The sequence below is a fragment of the Anomaloglossus baeobatrachus genome, chromosome 11 (assembly GCF_048569485.1).
Source record: "Anomaloglossus baeobatrachus isolate aAnoBae1 chromosome 11, aAnoBae1.hap1, whole genome shotgun sequence".
NCBI classification, from domain to species: Eukaryota; Metazoa; Chordata; class Amphibia; order Anura; family Aromobatidae; genus Anomaloglossus; species Anomaloglossus baeobatrachus.
In genome coordinates this window covers 19,173,094-19,190,700 of record NC_134363.1, presented here as the reverse complement: position 1 = coordinate 19,190,700, position 17,607 = coordinate 19,173,094, and the positions used below count along the sequence as shown (strand labels likewise).

The 17,607-nt window shown below is 40.4% G+C and overlaps 1 protein-coding gene across 1 annotated transcript; it reads left to right on the top strand.

The window, feature by feature from the left end:
* The first annotated feature begins 414 nt into the window (after window positions 1–414).
* Window positions 415–17,443, top strand: LOC142255943 (phospholipase A2 inhibitor and Ly6/PLAUR domain-containing protein-like). Its single transcript, XM_075327403.1, has 5 exons — window positions 415–594; window positions 681–794; window positions 9,042–9,188; window positions 13,779–13,919; window positions 16,411–17,443. Exons 1-5 carry the CDS (start codon window positions 543–545, stop codon window positions 16,602–16,604), a joined length of 648 nt encoding a protein of 215 aa, XP_075183518.1. The 5' UTR covers window positions 415–542; the 3' UTR covers window positions 16,605–17,443.
* The last annotated feature ends 164 nt before the right edge of the window (window positions 17,444–17,607 follow it).

Here is a 17,607-nt window from a genome sequence, read left to right as displayed (position 1 = left end):
AAATCGGTGTTCGGCCCAAAAACTGAACACAACATTGGGTTCGCACACCTCTAGCTGGCAGCTGACGTCCGTGTGCCTGATATGGCCATTGAATGTCGTCACTGTTATTCGTTTTGCCTGTGACTGGCATGCTGACATAAGCTGCTGACTCTGATTGCTGGCAGCACGTATTGCAGTATATGATGCCAGCCCACAATAGATTATAATTTAACATGTGTCCTCGGAAGTACATCCATCTGAACTAGGCACTGGAATCAGTGAGTCCCCCTTCCACACTGATTTGGTCGTGGTCCCATCCTCTGCAACCACAATCATTATGCTCCTGTCTTTTGCCAAGGATAAAAACCATAAAGAATTACATGGTTAAGAAGGTTAAAAAAGACTAGGGATTGGAAAGAGTGCGAAAGTGGAGAATATTACTTTCATTTTTTAGTAAGCTTAGGGTTAATATGATCTGCTCCACCCCATAAAAAGTTAATAAATAAATTCGGTTTGTAAGGGATTTTCATTTCACAATAGCACCTATCTTCCAGAGCTGAACAATGTCCTCCCTGATAGCACTTTTGAGCCTTCTCTCGACCCTTTCGGCAACAAGTAAGTTTTCTGCAAAAATTGTAAAGTGTATTGATAAATAACAATGTAATTAACGATTAATTGAGCGACTGTGCCGTTCTCTTTAGGTTATGCTCTCTTGTGTACGCAGTGCATGTCTCCGTCCTCCACATGCTCGGGCAAAAGTGTAACTTGTCCATCAGGCCATGTCTGTGGAGCTGCATATTCGGAATTCATTTATGGTGAGTGACAAGATTAACTTCATAGTACGGGTTAACGTGATATCGCAATGTACAATTTATACCGTTTCTTCTGTTTTACAACTTTTGGCAAGTGGATAAAAATTCCAAATTTTCTGGCTGGAACCCAAATGATTTAATTGTTCATTTGAAGAAGCCATTACCTTGATAGGCTGTTTACTAACCTCAGGCATAGTCTATCAGGCTTTAATCTACAACAGATCTGGTGGTCATCCTTAGGTCTCTAGTACCCCCAGTAATCATTGGCTCCTTGGGATTGATCATCTGCAGATGCCCTTAAATTGCTAGGCTACTAGAGATGAGTGGACCTGGTGAAGTTCTGTTCGGTGGATGCAGCCAAACTTGAAATTAAGATAGGTTTGAGACTCAAACTTGACCTGAACCCCAATGGAAGTCACTAATTGAGCAGTTCAGGTCTCCTGCCACATGCAGCCGATCATAAACAGATCAGTTCTGGGGGTGGGTGGGGGTTTTCCTTTTTTTTATGCACACTACATCTGATCATGCTATTTATGCCCCCAGTGCAAGTTGTTCAAACACTTCTTCAAGCAGCTCACTTTGGGTTGAACATCGAGAGCAGCCAAGCACAGCGATGCTCGCATGAGTGTTGTTCATACGTAAAGCATCTGAACTCCGTATCTGAAGTCCGTTGTTTTCTAAAGTCTGTATTTGGTGCAAACACCGAACCTCGTGTTTGCTCATCTCTACTGCCAACTAGGCCTTGATCTATGGTCATCCTTAGGTATCTAGTAATCATTGCTGCCTTGTGATGGATCTTTTGCAGATGCACTTAGATTGATAGGCTGTCTTCTAGAATCAGGCATGGTCTAATAGGCTTTCATCTATGGCAGACCTGGTGCTCATTCTTAGGTCTCTGGTAGCCCTAGTAATCATCAGTGCCTTCTGAAAAATCATCTGCAGATGCCCTTAAATTGATAGGCTGTTTATGAGCCTCAGGCATGTTTTATTAGGCTTTGATCTATGGCAGACATGGTGGTCATCCTTAGGTCTCTGGTAACCCCAGTAATCATTGGTTCCCTGTGATGGATCATCAGCAGGAAGCTTTAAATTGATAGGCATGGTCTAGTAGGCTTTGATCTTTGGCAGACATGATGGTCATCCTTAGGTCTCTGGTGACCCCAGTAATCATTGGTTCCTTGGGATATTTCATCAGCAGGCAGCCTTAAATTGATAGGCTGTCTACTAGCCTCAGGCATGGTGTAATAGGCTCTTATCTATGGCAGACATGATGGTCATCCTTAGGTCTCTGGTAACCCCAGTAATCATTGGTTCCCTGGGATGTATCATCAGCAGGCAGCCTTAAATTGATAGGTTGTCCACTAGCCTCAGGCATGGTCTATTAGGCTTTGATCTATGGCAGACACGGTGGTCATCCTTAGTTCTCTGGTAACCCCAGTAATCATTGGTTCCCTGGGATGTATCATCAGCATCCAGCCTTAAATTGATAGGCTGTCTACTAGCCTCAGGCATGGTCTATTAGGCTTTGATCTATGGCTGACACAGTGGTCATCCTTAGGTCTCTGGTAAAACCAGTAATCATTGGTTTCCTATGATGGGTCGCACTGCTAGGAGTTGATGATTTGATAAGAAGGAGAGAACGCTTTCTGTCTCACGCTATTCTTGATGTGTCCACCTTGATCACAGAAAGTAAAGAATTAATAGAGCTTTGGAAACATCGGCAGCTCTTAATTCCCTTTTCTACAGCTCCACATCTCTGGATGAATGTCTGTTAATATGCAAAAGGACACGGCAGTGATGGCAAGTGGTTAAAAAATACAGTATATAAGCAAGCATGCCACAAATCAGAATGCACCATATAGGGCTTTTAGTATTGAAAAATATTTTGTTTATTTCCATTTAACCCCTTTCACCCCCTGGCTATTTACCATTTTTTTTGGGGGGGGGGTTCTCCCCTTTTTCCAAGAGCCGTAACTTTCTTTATTTTTCAGTAAATCTTGCCATATGTGGGCTTGCTTTTGTGGATCAAGTTGTAGTTTTAATTGAAACCATACGTTTTACCATATAGTACTGAAAAACGGAAAAGAAATTCCAAGTGCGGAAAAATTGCAAAAAAGTGCAATTGCATGATTGTTTTGGGGATATTTTATTCACCGTGTTCACTGTATGGTAAAAGTAATGTATGGGTGTGATGCCACAGGTCGGTACAAGTTTGTAGAAACCAAAGATGTGAAGGTTTATTTTTATCTAAGGGGTTAAACAATTTTCAGAATTCTGTCCAAAAAAAGTGGAGCACTTTTTGCGCCATTTTCCGCCACCCGTAGAGTTCTCATTTTTTGGCACCTGGGGCTCAATGATACCTTATTTTTTGCATCTCGAGCTGACGTTTTTAATGGTATCATATTTGCACAGATGCTAAATTTTTGTCGTCTGTTATTGCATTTTGCTTAAAATTGGTGACTACTAAAAAACGTAACTTTGGCTTTAGGAATTTTTTTGCCGCTACGCCGCTTACCGATAAAGTTAATTAATTTTATATTTTTATAGATTGGGCATTTCTCAATGCGGCGATACCAAAAATTGTGTATATTTTTTATCCCTTTAGTTTACACTGGGGAAAATGGTGGGTGATTTGAACTTTTAGATTTTTTTTATTTTTTTTCATCTTTTATTTTTTTTTTACTTTTTTTTATTTTACTAGCCCCTTAGGGGACTATAAGGATCAGCAGCCTGATCGCTCATTTCTGTAGATCACAGCTGCACAGCTGAAACCTGGATAAATGCTCATCTCTTGTAACAGCGGCTGCTCTTCCGGCTGTTACAGGAAGTGAGTCTTAGCACAGGAGTCATTACATGACCCTGTGCTACCATGACAACCATTGGCTCCCTGTTATCACGTCACGGGGCTTTCAAAGGCAGCGGGTAAGTGCGCAGTACCCGCTTCAGGCATTTAAATCACGCAGTCACATTTTTACAGCATTATTTTAAAGTGTTAAAAGGCACAGGTGGATCGCGGATCCACCTGCGCCTCCGAGGCACACATGTCTGCTGTACAAATCATCAGACACGTGCAGAGATCACCGCAGGATCACCGCAGCAGCCATCAGTGATTACCCCTTCATGTTTTAGGATATACAGGTACGTCCTCTGTCGAGAATGGGGTTAAATACACTGCTACAAATGCAACAGGAATACAAATGAAAAAAATATGTGTTGGTGACTGCTGCGCCAATAGTACTGGGAAAAACACAGTGAGAGTATTTACAGTGTGAATCTACGGTATAAGAGACCCTTCTTGGCAGGATGAAGAGCTCGTGTATCCCACCTGGGTTGGGTATAGTTTGTACAAGTCAACGTAGATAGAGGCACAGGCTGCTGAATAGTCAAGCAGATTAAATATTAAATATATAAAAAAATAAATAAATAGGTTAAATTAGATAAAATGGCCTGCAAAGGCACTTAAAATACTATATCAGTTGGCATAAACAGTAACTTGCCTAGTACATTTTTTTAAAAGGCACAATCGACATGATGGAGAAGGTCCTCACTATAATCCTCAGCACAGGAGGTGCTAGATCTAGTCTAGTGAGAAGCAAATGAGAGGAACTAATTACAGTTGGAAACTATTACAAAATAGATTACTTTGCACTGACAATAACTTGCCTAATAAAGATTTTTTGAATGGGCACAATCTACAGGGAGAAAATCCTCACTCGAATCCTCCCAACATGAGGTGTTGAGTCACAACTAGTGAAAAACCTATGAGAAGAGCTGGTCACAGTTGGAACTAATAAGGCTGATTGTGATGGTGGAATATTGTGGGTCATGTACCATTTTGTGTGGGTTAATGTTTAGGCATGGTTCACTGTCCATTATTTGTATTGCTTGCGTGTACATTGTATTGTCTGTAGGCAATCTCCCCCTGTAGTATTCCTGACCCTAAGTCTGGGGGAAAGGGGCCTGGGATCCACCTACTGTAAACTCTCTGCTTACCTGGGGCATTCTGTCAGTCTGTTTGAGAACTTGAAGAGAGAAGGAGGAAGATTGAACCTCTGAGGGAAAAGCTGCGGCTCCCCGCAGAGACCTGGACATTTATCGCTTATTGGATTATATTCATATTTCTGGACTAATTTTGCCCTCTTTGTGGTGGATTATCTTGTGGATCATTTGATTTGCTTGGAATAAATGCTTATTGGATTGTGCAGCCATCTCTCGCTCTGTTGATTGTGTGATATGGGAGAAGGACCGCGTCACACTGATATTTATAAACACTTCATCTTAGGATACTTGCTTTTAAGCTGTGTACCTGGTGTGGGGTTCCTCTTGCTGGTGGCATGGAGGATAGGATGGAGGTTGGGGGCTGCGACAGCTCGGTAGTGTGCAGTTGGAGTGAGGAGCCAGAAGCAGCAGACAGCGTGTGCTGCAGCGGCATGCATTGGTTTTGTTGTAGCTGTTCTGTTTCAAAAGTCAGCTTATGGGATCACCAGTGAGGTCCTCTGAATTAGGCCTTTTCAAGATTGAGCGCTCGGAGAAAAGACCTGCATTCATGTGAGCATGATCAGTTTTCTGTTTATTCAGCCAAGGTACAGTTTATTTATACCATTTACAGATCAATGTGATATTGCAAACATTTAGCAGACAATAATAATCCTTGAGCTTGTTTCTTATTCCGAAGGCTCCATAATGACTATGAACTAACACCAGATATACTTACTAATGGAACAATAAAATATTTAAAATCAAGAAATAAAGAAACTATTAACCCTTCTATATCAGTTTCTATGAGCCTCGGCTGAAGGCATACCTTGTTACCATATGCGTGGAGCAGGGAAAATGAGTGGGTGATGTTACTTAGCTCCCGGCTCCAACTGCACACTACTGAGCCGTTGCAGCCCCTAACCGTCCGTCCAATAAACAGGGGAAACCAAAACTCTATCACGCAACACGCTTATACAGAGTTATCAGACAGCAAATCATAAAGAGGAAAACCAAGAGCTGGGAGGAAATAACTAGACAGGAGGAACTCCGCAGCACTCCAGGCAACACGCAGTAAATCACCAGTTACTGGAACACAACAGAACATAGCACAAAAAGCTATAGCCGGCATGGGAAGACAAATGCCTCCATCCTAAAAAGACAGGGAGTAACTGTGATAGGTCTTCCGCAACATGTGAGCTGAAAGGTAACCAGCAGGCTAGCAAAATTTAACTCCTTCTAGTTTGATCACTAATGAGCACACAGCTGGTTGATGCCCGAGCCCTAGTGTGTAACTCAGAAGCACTAAAGAAAGTATAGTGTAGAGTCTCAGGGTCTGTGGTCTGAACAGCGTCTGATGCCGTCATGATACTTGGCGAGTTTAGAGCAACACACCGTAAAACAGTACCCACAAAAGAAATTGACATGTTTTGAATTTGGAACATTCAAGCCGGTGCAGTTTACTCTGGAAAAATAAAAATCATAGTGGGCGGGAGATTTCTAGAAATCCCAAGAGAAGTTAAAATATGCAACATAAAAAAATCACCAAAAACTCATTGCTCAACCTAAAGGGAATAGAATATAAAAAATATAGCTAAAAAAAGGTTAAAAAACAATAAAAAGTAAAGAGTCAAATTAGCCCTGTTTTCCATAGTTGCAAAGAAAAAAAATATAAAAGTAAAATTCCAAAGTATCAAAGTATAAATAATATTTAAATCAGATAGTAAACGCCATAAAATGAAAAAAAAAAAAAAGCAAGACAGCAGAAATGTTGGTTTGGTCAATGCACCTCACCCCAAAAAATGTCATATGAATAGTATCACTATAAGAAGCGTCATGCAGGGGAAGAAAGTCAATGGTCTCAGAGATTGTAACACCCTACTTTGTAAGTGTGATGATACCGTAAGACTCATGTCCACAGGTCAGTACAACACTTGCACAATTACTTATCAAAGAACATTTCCGTACTTTGGACACAACGTTTACAGTATTTATCGTTATATTGCATACTAGACATACCAACTATTAAATATCTGTGTGCTGAGTATAAGAGTAAATCTGCAAGTATGGGCAGACAGGCTCCTTGCTATAAAGGATCCTATATAGCCAGGAGCCTCTGCCCATATTTGCAGATTTTTAATAGCACATAAAGGCATTAAGGTTAGGTTCCCGAAAAATTAGAGATTACCTTGTCGTTGGTTTTCGGGCTCATTTGCATTGATCAATACATTTGCTAAACATCTCTACTATTTTCAAATATTCATAGCAGCTTTTTCAATACCATTTTTTTATGTATTTCATTTTTTCCAGATAGCTAAATGTATTTTTCAGTGCTCATAGTATCCCTATAGCAGTAATGCTTTACCATTTTTCATGTTTATATTTTTACTGGCTGTAGTACCCGGCGTTGCCCGGGATAGTAACTGTCTCTCTGTCTCTCTCCCAGTCTCTGTCTGAGTGTCGCTGTCTGTCTCTCTGTCTCTCTCTTTCCTTGTCTGTGTCTATGTCTCTGTCTGTTTCTATCTCTCTGTCTGTCTTTGTATTAGTCTATCTGTCTCTATCGCTGTGTCTCTGTGTCTGTCTTTCTCTCTATATCTCTGTGCCTGTCTTTCTGTCTCTTGCCTCATCTGTCTCTTTTCCTTGTCTGTCTCTTTTCCCCGATTGTCTCTTTTCCCCGTCTGTCTCTTTTCCTTGTCTGTCTCTTTTCCCCAGGTCTGTCTCTTTCCCAGGTCTGTCTCTTTCCCAGGTCTGTCTCTTTTCCTGTCTGTCTCCCCATCTCTTTTCCTGTCTCTTTCCCTGTCTGTCTTTTCTATCTCATTGTCTGTCTCTTTCCCTGTCTGCCTGTCTCTGTCTGTCTCTTTCCTCCTTGTCTGTCTCTATTTCTCTGTCCCTTTCCCCGTCTGTCTCTATCAAGGTCTGTCTCTTTCCCCATCTATCTTTGTCTGTCTCTCTGGCTGTCTCCTCTTTCCATGTCTGCCTGTCTCTGTCTGCCTGTTTCTTTCCAGGTCTGTCTCTTTCACCATCTGTCTTTGTCTGTCTCTGTCAATCTCTTTCACTGTCTGTCTCTGTCTATCTCTTTCACCGTCTGTCTGCCTCTCTGTCTGTCTCTTTCCCTCTCTCTCTCTGTCTGTGTCTTTCTCTCTCTGTCCGTCTCCCCACCGACATCATATTACCTCACACATACAGTAAGCTTCTTATACTAACAATTTGTTCTTATAGCAACCAATCTGCCTTTTGTTCCTATAGCAACCAATCACAGCTGCTATTAAAACCAGTAGTTCCAGGCTCCATTCTCTTTAATAAAGGCAGGTTTTTTGGAGAGTAACTGTAAAGTGTGGGGTTAAATTTTCCTGTCAAAACATAGTCTACGACGTTCTCTGGGTCACATGGGGCGTCTGTGAAAAATTTTGTGATTGTAAATGTGACGGTGCAGATTCCTTTAGCGGACATACACACACACACACACACACATATACATACACACATACATACATACATACACACATACATACACACATACAAACATACATACATACATACACTCAGCTTTATATATTAGATAGTGGTTAGTGTGCAGCTTATTATCTATATTATAGTCATGTATTTTAGGCTAGCACCTAATTCACACACATAGGTGTTCCAGTCAGTCTTTTTCCTGATTAGTAAACACCTATGTGCTGTGACCTCATCAACTTCAACATTTTGTTTTTATTGAGGGACTTTTGCTATAGGGATTTATGAATTATTTGAATGCCTCTGACTACTGTTCTCAATGAAATGGTGAGAATGAAGAGAAGGAAGATTGTGCTGAGCTTTCTAACAAGTCTTTTACTTCACTCCAGAGCTGGATACACATCTACAGTGCTCAGAATGTATTAATTATATCATCAAGAGCAGGTTTTTGTACTGTGTATTACTCTACTGTGTATGGTAGGTATGTAGTATAGCAGCCAGCCTTTCTCCAGTAGCTCAGAGTCAATTGCAAATTAAGAGATGGGGAATGAATGGGGAAAGCGGTGAAACTGCAGGAAACAAGTCATATAATGGCTAGAAATGGTATATTCTGAAAAGTCACTATTACTCTTCAAAGAAACCCTTCTAGAAAAGAATAAAAAAGAAATCGAATCACCCTTAAGGATTATATATATATATATATATATATATATATATATATATATATATATATATATATTTTTATTTATTTATTTTTTTAGTTTTTTCTTTTTTTTTAATTTTAAAAGAAAAAAATCTCTGCTATATTTAATTTACCTCTAGGTGGAAAGAAGACTGCATCGATGTTAAGATCATGCACACCGTCATATGAATGTAATACTTTTAGCAGCATAACCACGTCAAAAATACAATTGCGGATGGTCACATCATGTTGCGGCACGGATGACTGTACTCCTAGTTCTCCAGCACGTAAGTTGGCCATTTCTGCTTCTTTCCATTTGAACCTCTATTCAAATTATTGATGCTTTAAAGGGGTTGTCCAGGTTTAAGTTTAAACTCTGCAGTCACTCTATGGGACAGTTCACAAGGGATGATACAGGTTCTTGGATAATTGTTTTATTCAGTGAATGTTGAGTTTACACCCCTTCATCAGGACAATCACGCAATAGTTTTCTTTTTCAATCAGGAAAACAAAAACAATTGTGTGCAATAGATTAATGAAATCTAGCGTTTGCTGGTAATTTAAAAATCACCTTATTAGTTACATAAAACTTGAAAAAATACTGCAAAAATACTACAGGAGATGGCACACAGTTAAAACAAGAAGTTTCCCCCAACTATCTATGAAGACACATCTGCAGGTTGTTCCCTCCATTTTCTATACAGACACATCTGCAGATTTTTTCCCTCCACTCTCTATAAAGACACATCTGCAAGTTTTTCCCACCGCTCTCTATAAAGACACATCTGCAGGTTTTTCTCTTCGTTCTCTATACAGACACATCTGCAGGGGTTTCCCTCTGCTCCCTATATAGACACATCTGCAGGTTTTTCCCTCCACTCTATAAAGACAAATCTGAAAGTTTTTCCCTCCACTCCTTATATAGACACATCTGCAGGTTTTTCCCTCCGCTCCCTATATAAACACATCTGCAGGTTTTTCCCTCTGCTCTCTATAAAGACACATCTGCAGATTTTTCCCTTCGTTCTCTATACAGACACACCTGCAGGTTTTTCCCTCTGCTCTCCATACAGACCCATCGGCAGGTTTTTCCCTCCGCTCACTATAAAGACATATATGCAGGTTTTTGCCTCCGCTCTCTATAAAGACACATCTGCAGGTTTTTCCCTCCCTATCTTTAAAGACACATCTGCAGGTTTTTCCCTCTGCTCTATATACAGGCAATTCTGCAGGTTTTTCCCTCCGCTCTCTAAAAAGACACATCTGCAGGTTTTTCCCTCCGCTCTCTAAAAAGACACATATGCAGGTTTTTCCCTCCACTCTCTATAAAGACACATCTGTAGGTGTGTCTTTATAGAGAGAGGAGGGAAACTTCTGGCTTCAACTGTAGTAGAGAGGGAAATAAAACTACACCCACTATTAGTCATCAGCAAATGTCATTTTAATATTTTTCTACCTTTTCTGGGCAGGTGATGTGTGTGACATGGTCAGACCCATCCTGCTAAATTTATTAAGGAGGGACTCTGAAACTCACAAAGCCAATGTGGACAATGCAAGAAGTACCACAAATTAGAATAAAAAGGGACTCCGATACACCATGTATTAGACACAAAGGAAGACCTCATACTCCTTCTGTTAAAATTGTAGGTAGTGGGCTCCTAGACTCATAAAACTTATGCACTAAGTGCAATGGCTGCCAAAAATTAGATGGAGGAACGTCAATACACCCTGCAAGACAAGTAGAGAGGGGGCGCAGAAAACAATTTTTTCCCATTATTAATGAGTGAGACCCTTAGACTGGTAAAGCCTATGCCCTATGTGTAGGGGCTAGCAAATATTGGAAGGAGGAAGTGCTATACTCCCTGGAAGACACATAGAGGAAGGCCTCTGAATTTTTTTTTTACTATTATTAAAGAGTTTGAATCCTACACTGGTAAAGCCTATGCACTATATGCAAGGGCTGACAAATATTAGAAGGTGGAACTGCAATACAGCATTGAAGCCTCTTCTGCACTCTGTTCGTCTTCCTGACTACTAGACTTCATCTGACTTGCTGGAAACTGGGTCTCATCTTGATCCACCTCTTGAGACACTAATTGCCTTTCTCCCCCGTTGTTTTCTTGTGACCATGGCTGCCAAAATATTTGGGCATCCCTACACATGATCTCCTCATGTTCCTCTTGAAACATACATGAGAGGCTATAAGTCAATAAAAATGTAAAGAGCTACTCAGTGTGTACAAATGTGGGATCACTTGCCTTCTGGGATTCGCCATGATGGGAGGAAGGAGGATCATGGTGAGGATAATGTAGTATAGACTCTTGGCTAATGAAACTGGACCATGGGGAAGACAAGGTGTTAATGGGAAACATGCAGGAAGCATTATCTGCATTACTACTAGCCACCTGTTTGCCCTGTTCTGGATTCAAAAGTGGTGTCCTGCGTCCCCCTGTAAAGAAGGACAGGAAGCTAGGACTCATGGATGAGCATGTTTCTCATGCTCCTGAAGAAGGGGTGGTTACTCCTGGAGCATAGCCTCGGTGTCTGCATGCTGCATCAGCAGCATGATCACTTTCCCATCCCTTACCGCCCCCCTTGTGCATATTAAATGAGATAGATGATACTGTATATGTTTGCAAAGTTCACAATATTAATAGGCAATAGAATAAATGTAGCCCTGACAATGGACTTTTTCCTATATGCCTCCAATCCAAAATTATACCTCCTCCAGCAGCTGTTATATTTAGTTAATAGTGGTATTAATGGGGAGTAGAATAGTCATAGCCCTGAAAAGGACTTTTGGTGTTTGGTTGAAGCAGCAAGGAATGTAAGGCAATAATCCCTGCCTTTATGCTTCTAATCACATACTATACCTCCTCCAGCAGCTATTCCTACAGTGAATGCAGCTAATAGTGGTATTAATAGAGAGTAGAATAGTCATAGCCCTGAAAAGAACTTTTGGTTTTCGAATCCAGCAACATGGTAATAATCTCTGCCTATATGTCTCTAATCCAATACTATCCCTCCTCCAGCAGCTATGCCTACAGTGAATGCAGCTAATAATGGTATTAATAGAGAGTAGAATAGTCATAGCCCTGAAAAGGACATTTGGTTTTCGGTTGCAGAAGCAAGGACTGTAAGGCAACAATCCCTGACTTTATGTCTCTAATCTCTAATCTCCAGCAGCTATCCCTACAGTGAATTCAGCTAGTAGTGGTATTAATAGAGAGTAGAATAGTCATAGCCTTAAAAAAAAAGGACATTTGATTTTCAGTTGCAGCAGCAAGGATTCTAAGGCAATAATCCATGCCTATATGTCTATTATTCAATACCATCCCTCCTCCAGCAGCTACTCCTACAGTGAATGCAGATAATAATTGTATTAATAGAGGGTAGAATAGTCATAGCCCTGAGAAAAACTTTTGGTTTTCGGTTGCAGCTATAAGGTAATATTCCCTGCCTATATGTCTCTAATCGAATACTATACCTCCTCCAGCAGCTATTCCTACAGTGAATGCAGCTAATAATGGTATTAATAGAGAGTAGAATAGTCATAGCCCTGAAAAGGACATTTGGTTTTCGGTTGAAGAAGCAAGGACTGTAAGGCAATAATCCATGCCTATATGTCTATTATTCAATACCATCCCTCCTCCAGCAACTATCCCTACAGTGAATTCAGCTAATAGTGGTATTAATAGAAAGTAGAATAGTCATAGCCTTAAAAAAAAAGGACTTTTGATTTTCAGTTGCAGCAGCAAGGACTGTAAGGCAATAATCCATGCCTATATGTCTATTATTCAATACCATCCCTCCTCCAGCAGCTACTCCTACAGTGAATGCAGATAATAATTGTATCAATAGAGAGTAGAATGGTCATAGCCCTGAAAAGGACTTTTGGTTTTCGGTTGCAGCAACATGGTAATAATCTCTGACTATATGCCTCTAACTCAATACTATCCCTAATCCAGCAGCTATCCCTACAGTGAATGCAGCTAACAGCAGTACTAATGGGGAAAAGAAATTTCGGTGACAAGGGACTTTTGGTTTTAGGTTACAACAATAACTGTAAGGCTATAATCAATCCTATATGCCTCTAAGCCAATACTATCCCTCCTCCAGCAGCTATCCCTACAGTGAATGCAGCTAACAGCAGTACTAATGGGGAAAATAAATTTCCGTGACAAGGGACTTTTGGTTTTAGGTTACAACAAGGACTGAAAGGCTATAATACAATCCTATATGTCTCTAATCCAATACTATCCCTCCTCCAGCAGCTATCCCTACAGTGAATGCAGCTAAAAGCAGTACTAATGGGGAAAAGAAATTTCCGTGACAAGGGACTTTTGGTTTTAGGTTACAACAAGGACTGTAAGGCTATAATCCAATCCTATAAGCCTCTAATCCAATACTATCCCTCCTAGAGCAGCTATCCCTACAGTGAATGCAGCTAAAAGCAGTACTAATGGGGAAAAGAAATTTCCGTGACAAGGGACTTTTGGTTTTAGGTTACAACATGGACTGTAATGCTATAATCCATGCCTAAATGTCTACCTTCTTACAGATAACACTGGACAGTGCATTATTTGTAGCTCCTTTCCAGCAGCGGAGCTAGGGAGTGCATTGAGGACTGTTGCTTCCTCTCTTCAATCTACACACAGCAAGCTCTCAGCTTCAGTATTTCGGAGGCTAAAGACTTAGAGAAATCAATGAATGAGTTGAGTCACAGCAGGGGGTCCCTCTGAATAGCGGTCCCTGGGCAATTGCCTAGTCTGCCGCCCCTAACACCGGCCCTGCATGGGATCCTCAATGGGATTTCCACCTTGGACAACATAATGTTATGCTCTCTGATAACTTCTTTTTTACCTTTTTACTTTTAGTGCCAGCAAAAGACACCAACCCCAATGGACTGGTCTGTCAATCCTGCACAGCTGCTAAATCCATCTGGTGTAACAGTCCGCATACAATAGAGTGCACCGGGGATGAGAATACGTGTTTTGTACAAACAACAAAATTATCAGGTACCAAAAATAGTGCATTTATTAAGTTCACTTTAAAGGGAACCAAAGATAAAGACTTATTGGTCCTCCTCATTTTACCAACACTGAACTAATGATGAGCACTAAATAATTCTCCAATATTCCCATTAGTAGAGCAGGAAAATGATTTACTGCCCCTGTTCAGAAATATTCAATATTTGCAGATGTAGTATTTCTTCTTCATTCACTTGTTGCAATGCTCTCTTATACTCAATCTGCAAAATGCGCCCTCTCAATTGCGAAGTTAACTCCTTCTCGACGTTGTGATTTTCTATTTTTGCACTTTTGGTTTTTTTATATAGTTTTTTTTTTATTATATTTAAGGGATGAAAAGTGTTTGGAGAATTTGTAAGAAATTTTTTTTTTTGCTTGTGTTGCTGTTTTCTGTAACCCGTAAAGTTTTCAATTTTAAGGATATGAGGCTGTGTAAGGACTAATTTTTTACAACCCAGAGCTGCCATTTTAACTGATACCATTTCGAAATAGATACAATGTTTTGATCTCCTTTTATTGCAACATTGCGATGGCTCAACAGACATAATTCTGGAGTTTTGATTTTTTTTTCTTGTTATGTTGTTTACCATATAGATTATTTATTTTATACTAGCTGTAGTACCTGGGCATTGGCCGGGATAGTAACTATCTCTCTGTCTCTTTCATTGTCTGTCTCTCTCTTCATCTCTTTCCCTGCCTGTCTCTGTCTGTCTCTCTGTATCTTTCCCTGTCTATCTCTTTCCCCACCTGTCTGTTTCTTTCCTTGTTGTTTCTTTCCCTGTCTTTCCCTTTCCCTGTCTGTCTCTTTCTCTGTGTCTGTCTCTTTGTCTGTCTGTCTGTCCCTTGGTCTGTCTGTCTCTGCCTGTCTCTGTCTGTCTATATGTTTTCCTGTCTGTCTCTTTCCCTGTCTGTCTCTTTCCTTGTCTGTCTCTGTCTGTTTCTTTTCCTGTCTGTCTCTTTCCTTGTCTGTCTCTGTCTGTCTGTATCTTTTGCTGTCTGTATCTTTCCCTGTCTGTCTCGTTCCCTGTCTGTCTCTGTCTCTTTCCTTGTCTGTCTCTTTCCCTGTCTGTCTCTTTCTCTGTGTCTGTCTCTTTGTCTGTCTGTCCCTTGGTCTGTCTGTCTCTGCCTGTCTCTGTCTGTTTATTTCCCTGTCTGTCTCTTTCCCTGTCTCTTTCCTGGGTCTGTCTCTGTCTGTCTGTATCTTTCCCTGTCTGTCTCTTTCCCTGTCTGTCTCTTTCCCTGTCTGTCTCTGTCTGTCTCATTCCGTGTCTGTCTCTTTCCCTTTCTGTCTCTTTCCCTGTCTATCTCTTTGTCTGTCTGTGTCTGTCTATCTCTCTGTCTCTTTCCCTGTCTCTGTCTGTCTGTCTCTTTCCCTGTCTGTCCCTTTCCCTGTCTATTTCTTTGTCTCTTTGTCTGTCTGCGTCTGTCTCTCTCTGTCTGTCTCTTTCCATGTCTGTCTCTGTATGTCTGTCTCTTTCCTTATCAGTCTGTCTCTATCTGTCTCTGTTTGTCTCTTTCTGTGTCTTTCCCTGGCTGTATTGTGACACGCCAACATTCTTCTGAAATTCTGGCTGCATTGTGGCTCCCAGCTCCATTGACTTTAATGAAGGCAAGTTTTTTGCGAATAACTGTAAAGCGCAGGGTTAAAATTTCCCCTCAAAACATAGTCTATGACGTTCCCTAATTTAAATAAGGTGTCTGTGCAAAAGTTTGTGATTGTAAATGTGACGGTGCGGATTCCTTTAGCAGACATGCACTCATAGATACATACATACATACTCACATACACTCAGCTCTGTATTAGATTTTGATACATCAGACTTTTAAGAACCCAGAGACACCAAATATTTGTATTTCTTTTTTTAAAAAAATGTTTTATTTTTATTAGGGCAAAAGGAAATCACTTTAAACTTTTGTGGGTTTTTTCATATGTTTTTACTTCTTACCCTGTATTATATTTAGTAGTCTCTTTAGGAGACTTGATGCTATGATCAGAGATTGACACCAGTATTCAACCTCAAAACGCATAGACCTATGGAATAAAATAATCTTTCAAAAAATTAACAATTCTTTTATCATCCTTTGGCAACAGCACGGCGTTAACCCCTTCTCTCCAGCATTGAAGAGTCTTACCATTTGACTTAGGATAAAAGCCAAACTAGAATTTGAATTTCCAGACCCATTGTTCCAGGGGATTACCCCTCCTCAGTGCAAAGCATGGGATCTGATTTGGCTATATGAGAGACTTATGACTGGGATATAAGGAAACATTTCTCCTTGTGGATTGTGAAATGCCTGACAAGCATATATTCTTTCAGGCTGTAACATCAGTGTGTTGGTAAAAAGAATCTCCTAGATTGACTAAAAAATATAATACATAAACTAAATTTATGAAAACTGTTTACAAATATAAAAAAGCTGTTTCCAGTGCAGGTAATATAAAGCCATATGACATTGTGATATATGTGAATTTTTTCAGGAAACTTCTCCGATTTTTCAGTCATGAGAGGATGTGCAACACAATCGGTCTGTGAACTCGGCAACCGGCCCGAAAAGATGGAAGGCTACTCAATAGATGTTAAGACGATCTGTATCGGTGGCAGCACAAGTGTCTACAAAGTTGTCCTGACTCCGGCGTTTGTGTGTCTTCTACTTCTGAAATTGTTCTTTTAACAGTTTTTTATAGGATTTTTTTGGATGAATGAGGCCAAAATAATTTACAGAGTAGTATTGTATATTTTTATAATATTGCAAGAAAATTTACAAATACAGTTAGGTCCAGAAATATTTGGACAGTGACACAATTTTGGCGAGTTGGGCTCTGCATGCCACCACATTGGATTTAAAATGAAACCTCTACAACAGAATTCAAGTGCAGATTGTAACGTTTAATTTGAAGGTTTGAACAAAAATATCTGATAGAAATTGTAGGAATTGTCACATTTCTTTACAAACACTCCACATTTTAGGAGGTCAAAAGTAATTGGACAAATAAACCAAAACCAAACAAAATATTTTTATTTTCAATATTTTGTTGCAAATCCTTTGGAGGCAATCACTGCCTTAAATCTGGAACCCATGGACATCACCAAACGCTGGGTTTCCTCCTTCTTAATGCTTTGCCAGGCCTTTACAGCCACAGCCTTCAGGTCTTGCTTGTTTGTGGGTCTTTCCGTCTTAAGTCTGGATTTGAGCAAGTGAAATGCATGCTCAATTGGGTTAAGATCTGGGGATTGACTTGGCCATTGCAGAATGTTCCACTTTTTTGCACTCATGAACTCCTGGGTAGCTTTGGCTGTATGCTTGGGGTCATTGTCCATCTGTACTATGAAGTGCCGTCCGATCAACTTTGCAGCATTTGGCTGAATCTGGGCTGAAAGTATATCCCGGTACACTTCAGAATTCATCCGGCTACTCTTGTCTGCTGTTATGTCATCAATAAACACAATTGAACTAGTGCCATTGAAAGCCATGCATGCCCATGCCATCACGTTGCCTCCACCATGTTTTACAGAGGATGTGGTGTGCCTTGGATCATGTGCCGTTCCCTTTCTTCTCCAAACTTTTTTCTTCCCATCATTCTGGTACAGGTTGATCTTTGTCTCATCTGTCCATAGAATACTTTTCCAGAACTGAGCTGGCTTCATGAGGTGTTTTTGTCAGCAAATTTAACTCT